The 18,792-nt window shown below is 40.4% G+C and overlaps 1 protein-coding gene and 1 pseudogene across 1 annotated transcript in view; both read right to left on the minus strand.

The window, feature by feature from the left end:
* The window catches only part of LOC146893705 (uncharacterized), a 49,358-nt gene that overhangs the window by 21,685 nt on the left and 8,881 nt on the right, over positions 1-18,792 (minus strand). Inside the window, exon 2 of the mRNA XM_087906764.1 lies at positions 6,656-6,781. Coding sequence (XP_087762890.1) covers positions 6,656-6,781 — 126 coding nt within the window. The remainder of the gene's footprint in view (positions 1-6,655; positions 6,782-18,792) is intronic.
* Positions 4,201-6,657, minus strand: LOC148121586 (spermatogenesis-associated protein 31 pseudogene; annotated as a pseudogene).

Here is an 18,792-nt window from a genome sequence, read left to right on the forward strand (position 1 = left end):
GGAGAAAGAAAATCTAAGAGGGCTACATTATCATTTAAATTCATAGTGCAAGTGTTACAGATCTGGAGAAAGTTATTCTGACTGTTGAAAGTAAAACTGTACTTACAACTAAGAAAGAAAGATAACATGGATATTTACAGCTGTATGGAATAAGGTATCCTGATTATCAGAAGTCTGTCTATACTTACAGCTGTGAAGGGCAGGAATCCTGTGATGTGTGGTTCCCCTCTGTATGCTGTGAATATGTTTTATTACCATTGGTTAATAAAGAAATTCTTTCAGCCTACAGCAAGACAAAATATAGTCAGGCTGAAAGAGATATATAGAGTAGGTGGAGTCAAAGAGATGCCATGTAGTTGCTGAAGTAGAAAGACACCAGAACACAACTTTAACAGGTTAGCCACAACCTTCTAACAATATACAGGTTAATAGAAATGGGTTCACTTAAGATGTAGGAGTTAGTTAATAAGAATCCTGAGCTAATAGGACAAACAGTGTTGTAATTAATATACTTTCTGTGTGATTAGTTGGATCTAGGCGGCCAGGAACAAACAAGCAGTCTCCGACTGCAATCTTGGATATCTACAGCTGATAGGAAAGCTATGCTGACTGTTTGTTAAGTTGGGCTACACCTGAAACTGTGAAGGAAAGGTATCCTGCATACATACATCTCTGAATAGAAAGGTATTCTGACTGTCATGTCAGGACATACCTACAGCTGTGAAAGGAAAGTATACTGGATACCTACAGCTATAAGGAGAAAGGAATCCTGACTGTTGAGAAGTCTGGCTATAACTAAAGCTGTGGAGGAAAAGTATCCTGATACTTAGGGCTATGAAGAAAGTGCTATCCTGACTATAAGTAAGGCCATACATATAGTTGTGAAGGGAAAGTGTACTGGATACCTACAGTTATGAGGAAAATGGTATCATTGTGAAAGCCCAAAAATGTGAGCCTGTTTTCACCTTGCCTGAAGGTCAGAGAGTTAGAGGTTGCTCAAAATTGTTAACAACAACAGTGGCTACACACCATGACCCAAGGTGTTTCCCACTCTTTATATTTTAAGAAAGCAAGAACATCCAAAGTCCATTTTTGGGGAATGTAGGCATAGTTTTCCAGGCTACTGACTGGTTGGGGGGCACTAATAATCTTATGGGGATGCAAAAATTTAAAATTATAAAAAAGTCCTGACTGAAGTATCCTGCAAGTCTTGACTCAGGCAGCAGTCTTGAATCTGTTCTAGATGTAGAACTCAGACATCCAGGCCATCTGTTCCTACTGGAGATTTCTCAGGTGGTCTCCCTTGATGAAAACTGATTGTTCTTAAATCAGAATAAATCTACAGCCTCACATTTTCTAACCTTAACCATTAACCCTAACTCTAACCACTTAACCCTAATGCTAATAACCCTAACCCTAACAACCCTAACCCTAACCATAATCCCTAAACCCTAACCCTAATAACCCTATCCCTAAACCCTAATCCTAAAAACCCTAACCCTAATCCCCTAATCCCTAAACCCCTATCACCTAAACACATAACCCCTAACCCTAACCGTACCCTAAACCCTAACCCTAACCCTAAACCCTATACCCTAACCCTTCCTCTTGTAGTAGCTTGTTGATTCCAGAAGCCGACGTGTCTTATTGTCATGAAAAGTCATAAGTTATTAAAACATTTAAAATGTCATGTTCTGTAGTCTTTGACAGGTATGAAGAATGCCTATTTAACTGAAATATAACTCTATATATCTAAAAAATGTAACTAATATGACTACAAGCTTGACTATTATTGATGATTATCCATTAACAATCTATATTTCCTAATTATACATTACATTTTTAATACCTTAATCAATATTAGAAATACATATACATATAACAAAATTGATCTTAAAATCCATACCAGTGCAAATTATTCATATCTATATCATATTCCCCTTTTAATGTAAAAGAACATTTATAAGCAATATCTGGGAATATGGACATATTTATTTCTCTCCAAACTTCTTCCTGCTGTATAGGGGCACTGTTAATCAGGTCTTTCATAGTGTATCCTGTACATTTCAGTCAGCAGTTGGGCAAAGTAAGTTTTTGAGGGTGTTCATTGCAACCTTTTCAGGAGGGCATGGTCTATCATACCATATTGGGATAGAAGCAATCCACAGCGTCTCATCCTCTGTGAAAACAAAAGAAGAACCTCTTTTCCAAAGCATCATATCCTTAGATCCAAATTCTGAAGTCAAGATAGCTTTATAATACACATTTTGGGTTAGCTTAGCAGATCACACAATGAAATGTCTCTCTGTATTTAGCTCCTTCATAGTCAAAAAATTGAAAGAAAATACAATAATATACAGATTCCAAACTCTCTGTGAATTTTCCATTTTTACGTGGCTTTTTTTTCTTCTTTTAATCTATAACTATTTGTGCTCTGTCTCTTTAAAGACGTTACCCTTTTTTTTAAAGCATTAACTTTATTCTCTATATTCTTTTTCTTCTCTCTCCCAAGCCTACATATGCGTATGTCTATCTAACACTATAACCAATTTCAAGGTCTTTTATGTCTGAATCTGTCCTATTGCATTGTCTAACTCTTTGCTGTCCAGGAACATTTTTGCTTTGTGCTTTTAAATCACTAAGCGCTTAAGAATCTAAGCTGTGACATTCCTAGGTCAAAAACAGGCACTGCAGGCTTGCTCCATCCAGTCCAACATGGCATAGCCTTGCACCTCTGAGCCTTGCACATTGCACCACTAGTATGGCAGAGCTGCTTGTGCCTCTGAGCTGCAGCACACAATGTCCCCCTTTTAGGCACACAGTGAGTCTAGTTGCCATCAAACAAATCATAGCACTTTACTTCAAAACCCCATTCAAATGTTCTGTCTCTCACATGAGCCAGAATATGATGGCAGCACAGCCCAGAAACTGGTGTTTCAAAACCACCACTTTCTAGTTGACCTGACCCCATTGCCTACTCAGGCAGGAAGAGCTGAGCCACGGGCATGGTCTCAGCTAATTTATTCCCGACCCCAAGTGGGCCCACAAATGCTCCATAGCCGGGAGTTTGCACTGGTGGCAGGGCCCAGGAAGCTTCACTTTAAAAATGGAATGGCTTATTTTTTATGAGACTGCTGAGACAGGAAATTCTCTCTGCAGCAAGCAACCCACAAACAGCAAAAAGCTTAAACTCAATATTTGTGTCTAGAATTCCTTTTTAAGACCTCTTAGGTTTTATGTGGAGTTAGTTACCACATTGGAGGGCCAATGTGTAGAAAAAGGAGCAGTGGACCGCTGCCCGCCACCAGGCTGCCAGCCACCTGACTAGCATATACCCTAAAATAATTACAAGGAAACTGTATTCATTTAAACACTGCCTGGCCCATTAGTTTTAGCCTCTTATTGGATAATTCTGACATCTTGATTCAACCCATTTCTAATAATCTATATGTCACAACAAGCTTGTTCCTTACCATGAAAGATTTAACATGTCTGACCTGGCAGCTTCATGGCAGGAAGCTCTCTCTCCTTCCTTCCTTCCTCCCAGAATTCAGTTCTGTCTACCCGACCTACCTATGTTCTGACCAATCAGGCCAAGCAGTTGTTTTTTAATTAATTAACCAATCAAAGCAACACAGAGATAGAGGAACCTCCTATACCAAAGTGTCTGCAGGAAGCAGTGTGCTCCTGGAATATTCAGGAAGAAGTACAGCAGTAGTACAGACTTGTGGCTGGCTAGCTGATTCTTTCTCCACACTTTGTGGAAACTCACTAACAGTTTTTGCCTGGTGACTGTATGCCTCTGGGTTTTGGACACTGGTCATTATGGACAGTAAAAGTACTTCTTTGGTCTCTCTCTCTTGTTCTAAGACAATCCCACTCTGAGGTGATGTGTCCGTGGAACTCTGTTAGAAAGTTTCAGAAGGAGGCTTCCTTTCTGATTGGGTTGGCAGGGCCTGTGAAGGCTCATGGTCAGCACTAGATGGAAATGTTCTTGGGGTTCTCTCAATATCCTCACAGGAAGGAGAGGAGACAAGGAAGAATTCCTAGTAATGGAGAAGAATACTCAATTACCACCTCCCTCAAACATGTCTGGCATGGTTTTCCGAGAAACCTGACTACCTCAACAGCTGAACTGCTCCCAGACACAAAGGTGGTTGAGGGCAGTGAGTCACACAGTGCAATGGGCAAGGACTCAACTTTTTTGATCTTAAAGAGATTTTTATTTATGGGCTTGAGTATCTTGAGGGGTTCTCCCCAACTGTGCTTCACCTGAAACCATACAATATGTTCCTTCATGGCCTGGTGAGTGATGGATCAAGAAAGGCAAGCTTCTGTGATGAGCTGATGGAGTCTTGTGATCTGTTAGAGGATGCTAAATCTTTATTTTCCACTTGGATGGCAGACATGGAAAAACCATTGCTTATAACAGTTCAGGATCATCGCACACTCAAAGAGATCAGATGTTAATTGATTTGCTCTGACTTTAAGCCCACATAAGCTTTCAGGGTGCCTTCTAGATTTTTGTTAATGTATTTTGTGGAGTCAGTTCTGGAGCCTCTCTTCAAGCTCACACTGAATTACTTTCTGACTCCAAAAGATTTGCCCCTTATAACTTTACTGGAGTTTTTTTCCAAGTACCTGTTTGAATCTTTGGAGATCTTCCTAGAATAGGTCCCACATTCTTTACATGGAATAAGTTTTTTGTTCTCTCGATTATGGTTTCCTAATAGTAAAAACTAGAGAGGAATTTTTTAGTTGGCTACAGATACATCTCCTAACAGTGCCTAGGACAGCAGAGATGGCAACTTGAAACCATTGGCACTATTGCTCCATGCTGGGCAGAACACACTATTTTCAAAGTTGTGTTTGGGGTCAAGAGGCTGGGATGTTGAGGGGTCTGTGCTTCCTTGATAAATCAGACATTTTTCTGAGATGGTTGGTCTTTGATGTGCCTTTCTTTTGTAGAATACTTTTGGCAGTAGGAATTGGCTGGGTGGCTGGGTGCTCTTCTTTGTTCTGAGTAGGAGACTGTCTTACGGCCATAGGAAGTCTGAGGGGAGAAGTGGAAGAGTATCCCTGTGCTGTTTGAGCTTCTTAGAAGCACAGAGTTTACATTGCTGCATCATGTTCTTTTCTAACAGCTGTTCAATGGCTGTCATAAGTTCCTGGGCTTCAGCAACATTGTTGTCCTCACATGGTTTCTTTTTCACTTGCTTCCGTTGACTCTGGGCAGTAGCTGCTGTCAGCCTAACTTTCTTAGGAGGAGATTCCTGTCCTTTGATTGTTGGCATGGGGTGAATCCATTGAAGAAAGTGGCTCACAATTTTTGGAAGGGGCTTTCTGGAGGAACTTGTGCAGGTTTTGGAAGGGCCTGATAGTGTTTACTTCTAAATTTTTCATCCTTCTCTTTGACTCTGTTGAGCTTGGATATTTCTTCATGCTTTTCCTTACTCTGTCTTTTAGTTTCCTCACTTTGGTAAGTAGGTGCCAACACTTGGATTTGGCTCTTCAGTGAGACTTCATGCCTGGGAGTACTGGGCTTCTGCTGCACCAGGCTCTTGACCCCCCTACCATCACAATGTCACTTAACTCCTGGGAAGCCAAAGTGTCTACAGGAAGCAGTGTGCTTCTGGGATGCTCTGGAAGGAGCACAGCAGTGGTACAGCCTTATGGCTGACTGGTTGATTCTTTCTCCACACTTTGTGAAAACTCACTAACAGATTTTGCCTGGTGACTGCATGCCCCTGGGTTTTGGACACTGGTCCTCCTGGTCAGTAAAAGGACTTCTTGGGTCTCTTTCTCTTTCTCTAAGACAGTTCCATTCAGAGATGGTGTGTCTGTGAATTTCTGTTGGAGAGTTTCAGAAGGAGGCTTGATCTCTGATTGGGTATGCAGTGCTTGTGAAGGCTCATGGACAGCACCAGATGGAAATGGTCTCAGGGTTCTCTCGATATCCTTACAGAAAGAGAAGACACAAGAAGACTCCCTAGTGATGGAGAAGAATCCTCAATTACCACCTCTCTCAAACACGTCCGGCATGGTTTTCTTAGGAACCTGACTCTCTCAATCGCTGAACTGTTCCCAGATACAAAGGTGGTTGAGTGCGGCAAGTTACACAGTGCAATGGGCAAGGACTCAACTTTTTTCATCTTAAAAGAGATTCTTTGGGAGGCTTGAGTATCTTGAGGGGTTCTCCCCACCTGTGCTTCACCTGAAACCATACAATATGTTCCTCCAGGGCCTGGTGAGTGCTGGATCAAGAAAGCTTCTGTGAAGTGCTGATGGAGCTTTCTGATCACTTAGGTGATGTCAGATCTTTACTTTCCATTTGAATATCTGACATGGAAGAATCATCATTTATAGCAAGCCAGGATCGATGCACACTCATTGAAATCGCACTTGGATTGATTTGCTATGACTTTGTGCCCACATGAGTTTTCAGGTTGCTTTCTAGATTCTTCTTTATGTGTATTGTTGAGTCAGTTTTGGAGTCTCTCTTCATGCTCTTCACTTGATATCTTTATGACTCCAAAAGATTTGCCCCATGTAATGTTACTGAAGCTTTTTCCAAGGACCTGTTTAGATCTTTTGAGTTCTTTCCTAGAATAGTTCCCAAATTCTTTCCAGTTTCCTTTTTTAGTTGGAATCTTACCTTTTGGACATCCTTGCTAGGGTCACCCATAGACACAGAGAATCGTGAGGGCCTGGTTTGTCTCTGGTTTGACAACGTCCTGTTACTGTGTTCTGAAGCTGCATCACTTCCAGAGCTTCTTGGATCCTACGAGGAAAGTCCCATAGGTGTTGAATGAGCCACTTTTGAATGTGTTGCTCCAGTTTCTCTCAGAGCTCACAGTTGATAGGAAAATTGTTAGGAAAGATAGAAACTGCCCAGTCTTCAGAGAGGTTGGGGGCCAAGACATCATAGACTTCTTGAGGGCTCTGGACCATCAAGGATAAAAGCAGCCTACTTTCTAGTTTTGTAAACGAGTGCCATTCTATGTGTTGTACTTCAGTAGGGAGACACTGAGACTGACTTTGTGACTGAGAACAAGATGGTCCATAATCTCTATAATCACTTGTGTAGGGTAGAGAAGTGGGTAGCAGGGCTGGGAGAGGGGATTGAGGATCGTTTTGATTCAGAGCTGGGACCTGGAATTGGGTGGAGACAGAATTGAGGGTGGGGATTGGAGGTCCAAGTAGGACAGAGGACATGTACAGGAATGCACTGGAGACATCTTATCCCAAATTTGGACTGGATAAGCACTTTAGGTGACATTGAATAGGAAAAAGGGAGAAGGGAGAGTAGAAGTAGCCTGAGGGATCCAGGCAGTGGCCACTAGAGATTCACTGCACAGAGAAGAGAGACCCCAAAAGAGCTGGTTGTATTTCTCTTGAAAATGTCTCCCAAGATGGTGAGATATGATAATTTCTGAGTGACCATCTGCTGTTCTGAATTTTCTTTCAGGTTCCAGAAGGGTGGCAGGATATTGCTGTCTTGCTTAGTACTTGGTGATTTAAACATATTCCCTAAAGAATGCGAATGGTATCCTGGGCTAATTTCTTCTAGAAATGATCCATCTTCTTTTTCTTTCAGCTTTTTGAGGCTTTCTCTCTAAGCAGGAAATTAGGAGACTGGGTTATGATAGTGTAAGGTAAGGCATAAGGTTTTTATAGTAAGCTAAATTTGTGTGTGTCACATTAGAAAAGATTTTGAGATTAGACTCTAGAGCCTGCTCATTAACATCCAAGGTTATGTAATCCATGATCAATAGCATTCTCAAGATAGATGGATGGACAACACTTAATCATTCATAAGTAGGTCCTGTAGTTGTCATCCTCCCCGCCTCCATGATTCTTCTAACTGACCTCTGGGAGAAAGGATGGGGGTCACCTCAGAAAAGAATCAGTTTTACCCATTTCCAAATCCTGGGAATGTTGCTCCTAATAGTCTAGTGACCTCCCTGTTAAGAACACCTCTTAGCTGGCTCATCATAGCTTTCTTTTGACACAAGAGCCTGAGTATGGTATTCTTATTTCCTTCCCAGGAACCTCCCTCTTAGGCCTCTGCAACTCAACTGGGAAACATAGTGCTAGCTCCTCACAGGCAAGTTGATGGCAGAAACTGACTTACCTTTGGGATCTTTCCTACAATTAGTCCCAAACTTTTTCCTGTACTGACTCTGCCAGGTCATCTGCCTTTGAGGCTGAGAGAGAAAGAGATGATAGATAGATAGATAGATAGATAGATAGATAGATAGATAGATAGATAGATATGGATGGATGATAGATAGATAGATGTTCTCATTATCCTCTAGAGAAGCTGCAGATATTCAAGAATTTTTAAATCTGATACAGGATTAATGTCATTTTCTATATGTGTGTGTGTGGTTGTGTTGTGATGTGTGTGTGTGTGTGGTTGTTGGTGTGGTGTGTGTGAGGTTGGTTGTGGTGTGTGTGGTTGTATTGTATGTATGTGGTTATGTAGTGTGGTGTATGTGGTTGTGTGGTGTGGTGTGTGTGGTTGTGTGGAATGTGTGGGGTGTGTATGTTTGTGTTTGTGTTGTGTGTCTAGCCACTAGCATAAACCAGAATAGTGTATTAGTGTATTGGATCTTCTGGAACTAGAGTATAGGTGGTTGTGAGCTATGTGTTCTGGGAAGCAAACTTGCCTCCTCTGGAAGAACAGCAAGTGTTCTTAAATGCTAAGATATCTTTCCAGGCCTGGCTGGCCTGGAATTAACTATATAAATCAGGTTAGCCTTGATCTACTTACCACTGTCTTCCAAGTATGGGGTTTAAAGAAGTGTGCCACCTGTTAGAACCTGTGTGGCTCCAACACAGATATTTATTTTCCCTAACTGGACTGGTACAGAGGCGCAAGGAAAAACCAGACACAGCTTACACCATTATTACGGAAGAGGGCATCTCAGGCTTCTTCCTCCTGAAGATCTCCCCTAAAGATCTCTCCATGTTTCTTCTCCAAACATCTTTTATACCAATACATAAACTAGGTGGGAAAATACATCAGCATTCTGTCTCCTAGGTAACCAGGTAATTGGCCTTTTGTCACATTCACATCTACTTTTCCGCTGAGTATGTTAGCTGTCACGTAGGCTTGAATTAGCATCTCTATAAGGTATCCTCCAAATTACAAAGAAAGGAGCAACAAACTTCTTGACTTTTGCTAGGCAGAGACAACTTGTCTGCTGAGCTACTTGACCCCGGGTGGGCCTCTATGGCTTCAGCACCTGGCAGCCATCATATAGAAATATGAGCCCACAGCCACCAAGTTTGGTTGGTGGTTCTGTTCTGTTTTGTTGCTTTAACTTCACATTTTTAAAGTGAGTGAAAAAGTGCGAACATTTGTGTAACATGAGGGGCCGGCTTGTTGGGGTTTCTGTCCCGCCCGGTACCCCATAGCCGGCATGCCCCAAAAGAAAAACCACACAAAGTCTACATTAGGTCATAAACTGGTTGGCCCATTAGGTCAGGCTACTTATTAGCTCTTATAACTTATCTTAACCCATTATTCTAATCTATGTTAGCCTTACATGGCTCCATACCTTTCTCAGCTGGGCAAGTTACATGCTGCCTCTTCGGTGGTCTGCGCAGGAGTGGCAGAGGAACCTCCCTGCTTCCCAGAATTCTCCTGTTCTCATTGCATCACCTCTACTTCCTGTCTGGTTTTCCCGCCTATACTGCCTGCCTGGCCAATCAGCGTTTTATTAAAATATGATTGACAGAATACAGACAATTCTCCTGCATCACATTTGTTCTCTCTATCTCTATCTATCTCTATCTCTCTCCTCTCTCTCAAATGTATTCAAGTGTGTGTGAATATGGGAGACCAGAGATATGTGTCAGTACTCTTCCTGTCACTTTAATTTTTAATGACAGAATCTCTTACTAAACTTGGAACTTACTGATGCAATTAGACTGGTTGTCCAGGAAACTTCATGGATTCTTCTGTCTTTGTTTCCTTAGCACCAAGACTATAGGCATACATCACTATGCCCAGCTTTCTAATTGAGTGCCAAGTATATAAACCCAGGTCTTCATGCTTGCAAAACAAGCACTTACTTACTGAGCACTTTTGTCAACCAGTTTTCTTTAAGAAATATAATAAGGGAGATGTGGAGATGGCCTAGTGGGTAATAACATTGCTATGTGAGAACCTAAGTTCATGTCCCCATCACTCATGTAAAAAGCCACATAGTTGCACATGTGCTTGCAATCCTAGTGTTATGGGAGGCAGACATAGTTGAGGATCTGAACTTGGAGCTAGGCTAGGAGACACCAAATTCCAATCACCCTTTCCTGTCACTGCCTTCCATAGAAATGGCTTTCAAGCTCTCTGTGTAACAAAACTAAGGAGAGGGTTATAGAGCAGAACATCTTACATTCTTCCTTGGTCTCCTGATAGATGCACAGGCCAATGCACTGTGAGACCAACCTTGGATTTCTACAGTAACTGTTCTTCTGCTCAAGAGTCAAATCTCTGTAGCTGCTTCATAGTTGCCAGGTTGAATTCTGCTGCTTGAAGCCAGAAGTCACTCAGGCCTCTGGTCTAATACCTTTTGAGACTCAGCACAGCACACCATCACAGAGGAAAGGATTGTACAGGAGAAGAGAACATATGAACCAGTGCTCAAAGCTTGTCTTATCCCTGATATAGAAGCCCTCGATGTATATGAAGAATGCAGGTCCTATCTGTGAAACCATGGCATTCAAGTTCACCCTGGCACACCAGCATATCTCACAGACATACTGTGAGCTCCAGATAGATGCCCTGGTAACTACTCTCAACTCTGCTCCACCATTTCCCAGGAAGATAGATTTCTGTTCCTTCTGGAGATGTCTACCCAGCCATTTCGCTACTTGATTTGGAAAAGTGGAAATTTGTAGTAAAATGTGGGGTTGAGCCAGGAGAGACTGGCAAAAGGACCCATGTCACATGAAAGCCAAAAAGTGGCTTGTGGGTAGTAGAGGAACATAAGGTAGGGAGGGAGATGAGGGAGGAGAGGGGAATGGAAGACAGCAATCAACAAAAAAATGAACTTTGAAGATCTCATCATTAAAACCAATACTTTGCATACTAATTTAAAAATCAAGAAAGACACAGAGAAGGGAAGGATGGAGTGGGGGAAGGAAAAGAAAGAGGGAGAGAGAGGGAGACAGGTAGGGAAGGAGGGAGGGAGGGAGGAAGGGAGGGAGAGAGAGGGAGAGAGAGAGAGAGAGAGAGAGAGAGAGAGAGAGAGAGAGAGAAGTATTCTTTGTTAGATTGAGAGTTTCTTACCTTCCTGGTGAATTTTATATTGGGTAGCGATAAAGACAGATGACTATCAATGAAGGGGAGTAACAGAAGGTAGAGCCCCAGTCCACACACAATGGCAAATATTATGTCCACTGTTTCCATCGTGGAGCTGAGGCTCAGCCATGTGGCGTATATGCTTTCCAGAAGAGAGGGAAGATTCTCCATCTGAACTGATCGGGCTCTCCCTGAGGAGTGAAGGATAACCCATGCCCACTTCCTCACAGAACTTGGGACTCCACATCACAAAGCTAGGTCTCCACATCACAAAGGGCTTCTGAGACTGGGGGAGGGGCAAGGCAGACAGATGAATTCTCCCTCATTCTTTTGGGTACTTCCTTTCAATTCCACCTACTCTATTTCTTTAATATACTATTAACAGCTCCCTCATCCAAGGAATTCATATATTACCTAGTTCCTTTTCTCATTTGCAGATCTTAATTTGAGGTTTTTTAAAGTCAAGGTTTTTGTTTGTATTTTATTTTACTTTATTTTATTTTACTTTTTTCTTTTTCAAGACAGGATTACACAATATAACCGCCTTGGCTGTCCTTAAATTAGCTCTGTAGAACAGGATAGCCTTGAACTCACAAGATTTGGCCTGCCTCAGCCTCCCTAGTGCTGAAATTAAAGGCATGCACCACCACTACCACACTTAATATCAGTATTGTCATCCTTAAAGTATCTTAGATTGGGGAGGATGGAGAGATAGCTCAAGGCTAAGAGCGCTTGTTCAATCATGAAGATTTGAGTTCAGGTACTAGTAGCTACACAACAAGGTAGGCCTTTCTGTTACTTCTTATAATCCCAGCTCAAAGGGGAGTAGACAGAGAACAGCACTTGCTGGAGTGTAAAATAATGATTATTAGAGGCTGAGAAGAATTGAGCAGATTGGTGAAAAGGAGGCTGCTTTTGATTGTGCCTGCTATAAGCATGTATTGAAATATAACACTGAGTTAAATTAATATGTACAACTAACACATGTTAATAAAATCTTTTATTTTTGCAGCACCCTTATTTTGGTTTCTTATCAGGATAATGATAACCTCCATTAGAGAAGTTTGAAAGTGTTCTTTTGTTTTCAAATTTTAGAAACATTTGTTCAAAATTACAAAAGGAAGTCTGTCCTAGAAAAAAGATCACAAAAATTGCCTTCTAGAGAACATTAATAAGAGAGAGGAGGGGAGCAGGGAGAGAATCTCACAAGATATGAAATTGTGATGGGGCTTTGAAATTGGAAACCATTAGAAAGGATAGCTATCATGTATTGCTTGACCCTAAGGGAAAAAGACAGATAGTTTATTGCTATAATGTCAGGATATACATGGCATCATGGCCAAATACAGCCATTTTTCAGCCTTACAGGGAGAAACTTCCTCTCAAATCTGAAGAACAGGGGAGTCTTTGATTACTATAGATTTTCAAGGAGGTAGGCAAATTTCATACTATATGACCTACCAGTACCTGCCCAGCCTATGTGCCAGGAATCCTAAGAAATCAGGAAAGCAGAAAAAAAAAACCCACAAAGATGTAATTCAGAATCATCCTTGGTCTAGGATTATCAGGAGGCAGGGCTTGCTCACAGCTGCAAGTGGGAGGGAGATAGCTGAATTCTTTAAAATCTGTGAAGTTGCAGTACATTTTATCAACTCTTTTGAAGGACAGAGGCTACCAGGCTGAGAGACCAAGGTTAAGTCAAGCTCTGAGAGAGAGGAAAGGCAGCTAGAGGTCTATCCAACATTTGTGAAGTATTTCAAGTCTCCTTTAAATGTTTGGTAAAAGGATAAAGAAATGGTTTAGCAAATAAAAGCACTTGGTCTCAGAGAAGAATATAGTCCACTTCCCAGCATTCACCTTTGGTTGCTCCCAACTACCTGGGACTTAAAACTCTCTCTGGCCTCCTCAAAAACCTGCACATATGTGAGTACAAATACAAAGACACATGAATAAGCACAAATAAAAACAAGACAAACCATTAATTTAAAATGTCATTTCAATATTTAGTAGAATTCCCCATGAAAGCCATCAACCCTTAAGATTTTTTTTTCTTCTTTTTGGTTATTTGGGGTTTAATTCACATTGTTCTATTTCTTTGAGATATAAGGAATTTGGGGATTCTTGGAGTTTTTTCTCACACAGGCATTTTATCTTTGTACACTTTCCCCTTAGAGTTGCTTTTGCTACATTCTGGTGATAAGGAATTCCCCTCTGTATGGTGTGAACATCATTGGTTAATAAAGAAACTGTCTTAAGCCTGTGATAGGGTAGAATTTAGGTAGGTGAGGAAAACTAAACACTGGGAGAAAGGAGGCAGAGTCAAGAAGAAGCCATGGAGCCACTGCCAGAGACAGACATGCTGAAACTTTGATGGTAGGCCAAGACCTCATGATGATGCACAGATTAATATAAATGGGTTAAATTAATATGTAAGAGTTAGTCAAAAAGAGGATAAAGCTAATGAGCCAAGCAGTGATTTAATTAATACAGTTTCTGTATGATTATTTCGTGAGTCTGAACAGCTGGGAGCCAACAAGCAGCCTCCTCCAATATTCTTTAAGTTTCTATATGTTGTCTTTCTATAGCATGTTTTGAAACTGACATGAAAAGTACTTATTCATCTTTTTAAAGGCAAGCACTCACATTTAGGAAAAAAAAAATATGTTGCAGTGCAGTCTTGGCCAGGAGCACATTTTGTTAATCTGTTATCATTTCAGCCCAAAAGTTTGTTCAACATGGATAACAACATGAAATTAGTTTTAAATCTCTAACATAAAATATCTCTTAATCCTGGAAATTCTGTGTTGCTTTCTTAAAGTTTAATCTGGAACTTAGAGCAAGGACAATAAATAAGTTGACTGAGAAAACTATTTCAGGTTCCTATTCCCTTTTAATATTTTTATTTCCTACCTCTATCCCTTTTTAAAATAATACATGAAGGGATAGTATGAGGGAGAATGATGGTATGCCTTCAGGCCTAATTGAAGAATACTTTTTTGTGTATTTGTACCTAAGATAAACAACTTAGGGAGTTTTAGAAGTTTTATTTCATGCTTGGCTAATTCCATTACTTTCAGGCTGTAATGAGGCAGAGCATCATGGTAGGGAGCATGTGGTGGAAGAGTTGGTTATCTCACAACAGTTGAACTGTGGGTGGAGTAGTGGGAAGGACAAGGAATAGCCCTCAAAGGCACATCTACTCCACCAGTTATCAGGTCCTACCAGCTGTGAGTAATGAGAGTAGTGCTCTCAGGATCCAGTCACTTCTTCATAGTCCTTCTAACTGCAAACTAAGTTTTTGGTAGACAAGTCTTTTTACAGGAATGCTTCATATTCAAACTGTCATTTTCAGATAGGGAAGCCAGAAATAAAAAGTCTAACAATGGATAATTATGCCATTTTATTGAGAAAACTGACACGGCTGGACATTCTTGGATGATTACACCTACCAGGAGAAAGCCAGCCAATTAAAGGGATAAATGACTCTGTCTCCTTAATACCTTGATGGAACTTGGGCTTATTCCACAACTCTCAGAGAAGGGAGAACAAGCTAGTGTTTTTTCTACATGTTTGATTTCTGAAGTTTGTTGCAATGATGTACTGTGGTGTTCTTTGGGGTGAAATCCTGCAGTTAGGTTCCATAGAAATGATAGTCTTTCTTGGGGACAGTGAGATGTTCCCACTGACCACCTTCCAATCCCACAGGTGGTCCTATCTGCTTCACAGATGACATGCTAAAGTGCCTCCTCAAATACAGGCTGGTCCCTTATGTAGCAAGGTCAGGCTGTTATACACAGTCTCTCCAGAACCCTGGTATGGGGTAGCACTTTTTCCTGGAATGCAGGAAGGAATGAGGTGGGCAGATGGGTAAATGCTGGAGGCAACAACCTTGTGTTGGAGCTGAGAAGAAACAGGGCTTCCCAGAAAGAATGAGTGGACTAGGCTTGACAACTGGTGTAGGAGGGTCTCTGTCTATGTGTTACTTTCATTGGTTAAATAAAGAGACTGCCTTGGCCTTTTGATAGGGCAGAAAATTAGGTGGGTGGAGTAGACAGAACAGGATGCTGGGAAGAAGGCATGGTCAGAAAGCCGCCCGTCATGAAGCTGCCAGGTCAGACATGCTGAATCTTTCCTGGTAAGCCACAGTCTTGTGGTGACATACAGATTATTAAAAATGGGTTGAATCCAGATGTGAGAATTAGCCAATAAGAGGCTAGAGCTAATGAGCCAGGCAGTGTTTAAATGAATACAATTTTTGTGTTGTTATTTCAGGTGTAATCTAGCTGGGTGGGACGGAACAAGGAGTGTTGCTTGAATGTATATTCTCACTGCAATTTTGTATATATTATTAAGCACTAATTTTTAATGAGGAAAAACACATTTAATGTGTTTTAATAACATATTTATTAAGGAAATTATGCCTGTTTCCAGACTTCTAGTCTCCCTGAGCAACTTTATGCTGTAGGAGGTTCTTCTGTCTGTGTTTTGCTTTCATTGGTTCTATAAAGAAACTCCCTTGGCCTTTTGATAGTACATACTTAGGTAGACAAAGTAGACAAAACTGAATGCTGGGAAGAAGGAGGTGGAGAGAGTTATCATGAACCTGCCAAGTCAGATATGCTGAATCTTTCCAGTAAGCCACAACCTCATGGTGACATGTAGATTATTAGAAATGGGTTGAATCAAGATGTGAGAGTTAGCCAATAAAAGGCTAAAGCTTATTGGCCAAGCAGCAATTTAATAAATGCAATTTCTGTGTGGTTATTTTGGGGGTTAAGCTAGCCAGGCAGCCAGGAGCTGGGCTGCCAGAACCAAAAGCAGGCCCTCTCCTCATACAACAACTTTAATTCAAAATAGTATCAATCATTTAAACCTGATAAAATAGTTACCCTAAGACATTATTGTCCTGTAGGAAAGTTTTCTCATAATTTTCTCTTAACTGATTTAATTTGGTTCTGATCACTATGCTTAGTTTCATAGCTTTCACTGTTGAAACATGTATATAATCTGATTATGGCTAGAGGGCAACCATGCTGCCACTCTGTCATCTATGTTTCAATGGCTTCACAAGGAAATAACATAGAAAAATAATTTAATTTTAAACTATAGGGAGCTAGAGAGAGTGCCTAGTACATTTTTTAAAAAGTCAAACATAGCTGTGGATGCTTATAACCCCAGCATTGTAGGACAGATTCCAAGAGCTTGCTGAACAACCAGCCTAGTCAACATGGTGAGCTTCTGATTCAGTGAAAGACTCTGTCTCAAGGCAATGGTGTAGAAAGTGACATAGGAAAACACCCCATGATCTTCAGTTTGGTGTCATGCTTGTTGTGTGAGATATACTCACATGCATGTAACACACAATTACAAACAAACACACACACACACTAAAAAATGAATTTTTTAAATCAAAACTAATTAAAAATTCCTTCACATCAACTTTATAACTCTTGAAGAAAGTACCATGATGGTGTGGTCCTAGTGGATCATCTAGTGACAAATACTTAACAGCTGTCATTAAAATAGAATTTATCAAGGCAAGGATAACAGTTCATTCATGTGAGAAACATAAAGTCATACCAAAGTGTATCCTTTAGAAACTAATGGCCAGATAAGTCAGACACTGTATTAATTGCTATTATATAAATCTAATTAAATGTACACTTCCTCAGTTCAGATATTAACAATCACAATAATCTTATCAGAAATTATATTAATACAAGTAAAGATTTTTGTCTTTAAGTGTTTTAAGCAATGCCTCTTTTTTTCAGCTCTGAAATAACAAAAATAAAATATATTGTCCTAATTAACTAACTTTCAACTTGACACAGCCTAGAGCAATGGTTCTCAACCTTCCTAGTGCTATGGTCCTTTAACACAGTTTTTCATTTTGTGGTGATCCCTAACCATAAAATTATTTTTGCTGTTATTTTATGACTGTAATTTTGCTACTATTATGAATATATTACAAATATCTTTGTTTTTCAATAGTCTTGGGCAACCCCTATAAAAGGATCATTTGATACTCCACAACACTGGACCAATGAATGTAGATCAGCAAAAGACAGACAAGGCAACCTGATAGCATTGAGAAACTCCTTGGGGGGGGCCTCTTGCAGGCTGCCATGACAAAGGTCCAATCATTCCCAGTTACTGTGGGGAACATGTCTCACCAGGAAAATTAAAAAATGCAGTGCCTACTGTAAAAAATATCAGACTGGTCTGACTAATGGAATAGATGTGGAAGATGAATCAAAAACTCCAATAGGAAATAGAAAACATATATTCTGGCAGGCTTCTATAAATGATCAAAGACCAAAGCTAAGAGTGTGTATAAATGGCATTGTTATTCAAGGCTTGGATAGACATGGTGTGTGGATGTAAGTATCATTACTGCAGAATCTTGGCATCAGAATCAGCCTCTTCAAGTGCAGATATTCAGTTCCTAGAAATTGGAACCCTATCTCAAGTGAAACAAAGCATAAAATGGGATAAAAGCATAGGGCCAGAAAAACAGAGAGGAAGGGTGAGGTCATATATAGCTAATATTGCAGTGAATTTGTGGGGTCATGACCTATTGCAGCAATGGAATATCCAGATTAACATTCCTATAATCCCCCCAAAATTTATATTTCTGGGAAAGATATTATAAGATGTTATAGAAAAGGTCACCAGCCATTCAAGCTGTATAGGAATGCAAAGCAATTGACAAACCTTCAGAGGTACTAACAGCCCTGCCTTTAAAATGGTTAACTGAGAAAACAATATGGGTTAAACAATGGCCTTTAACAGAAAAAAAAAATCTGCAGGCTTAAACAGCTGGTACAAGAGCAACTAGATGCTCACCGTGTGGAACAATCTACCAGCCTTTGGAATTCTGTATTTGTTGTTAAAAAGAAACCTGGAAAATAGAGAATGGTGACAGATCTTAGAGCTATCAACAAGGTTATTGGACCTATGTGCCCCTTACAATCTGGAATTCCTCTGCCGTCTATGTTACCAAAAGGATGGCCTCTCATAGTTATTGATTTAAAGCATTGTTTCTTCAGTGTACCTTTTCAAGTAAGGGATAGAGAAAAATTTGCCTTCAGAGTGCCTACTTAAAATAGTTCTCAGCCTACTAGGAGATACCAAGGGACCATCCTCCCACAGGGAATGCTCAATAGCTACACCCTGTGCCAATACTTTGTCAGTCAGACATTGGAAATAATACATAAGAAATTTCCTAAGTCTATAATCTATAGTCATTACATGGATGACATTTTGTTTTCTGATTCAAAAGCAGATACTTTAGGAAGAATGTTTGAAGAAGTAAAGAAAGTTTTGCCTAAATGGGGACTGCAAATTGTTCCTGAAAAGATTCAAAGAGAAGATTCTGTTAATTACTTAGGTTACAGAACAGGTTTACAGAAAATTAGAACACAAAAGGCACAAATTAGGAGAGACTGATTACAGACTCTTAATAGCTTTCAAAGATTGTT

This window comes from Myodes glareolus, chromosome 6, assembly GCF_982192425.1.
Source record: "Myodes glareolus chromosome 6, mMyoGla1.1, whole genome shotgun sequence".
Taxonomy (NCBI): domain Eukaryota; kingdom Metazoa; phylum Chordata; class Mammalia; order Rodentia; family Cricetidae; genus Myodes; species Myodes glareolus.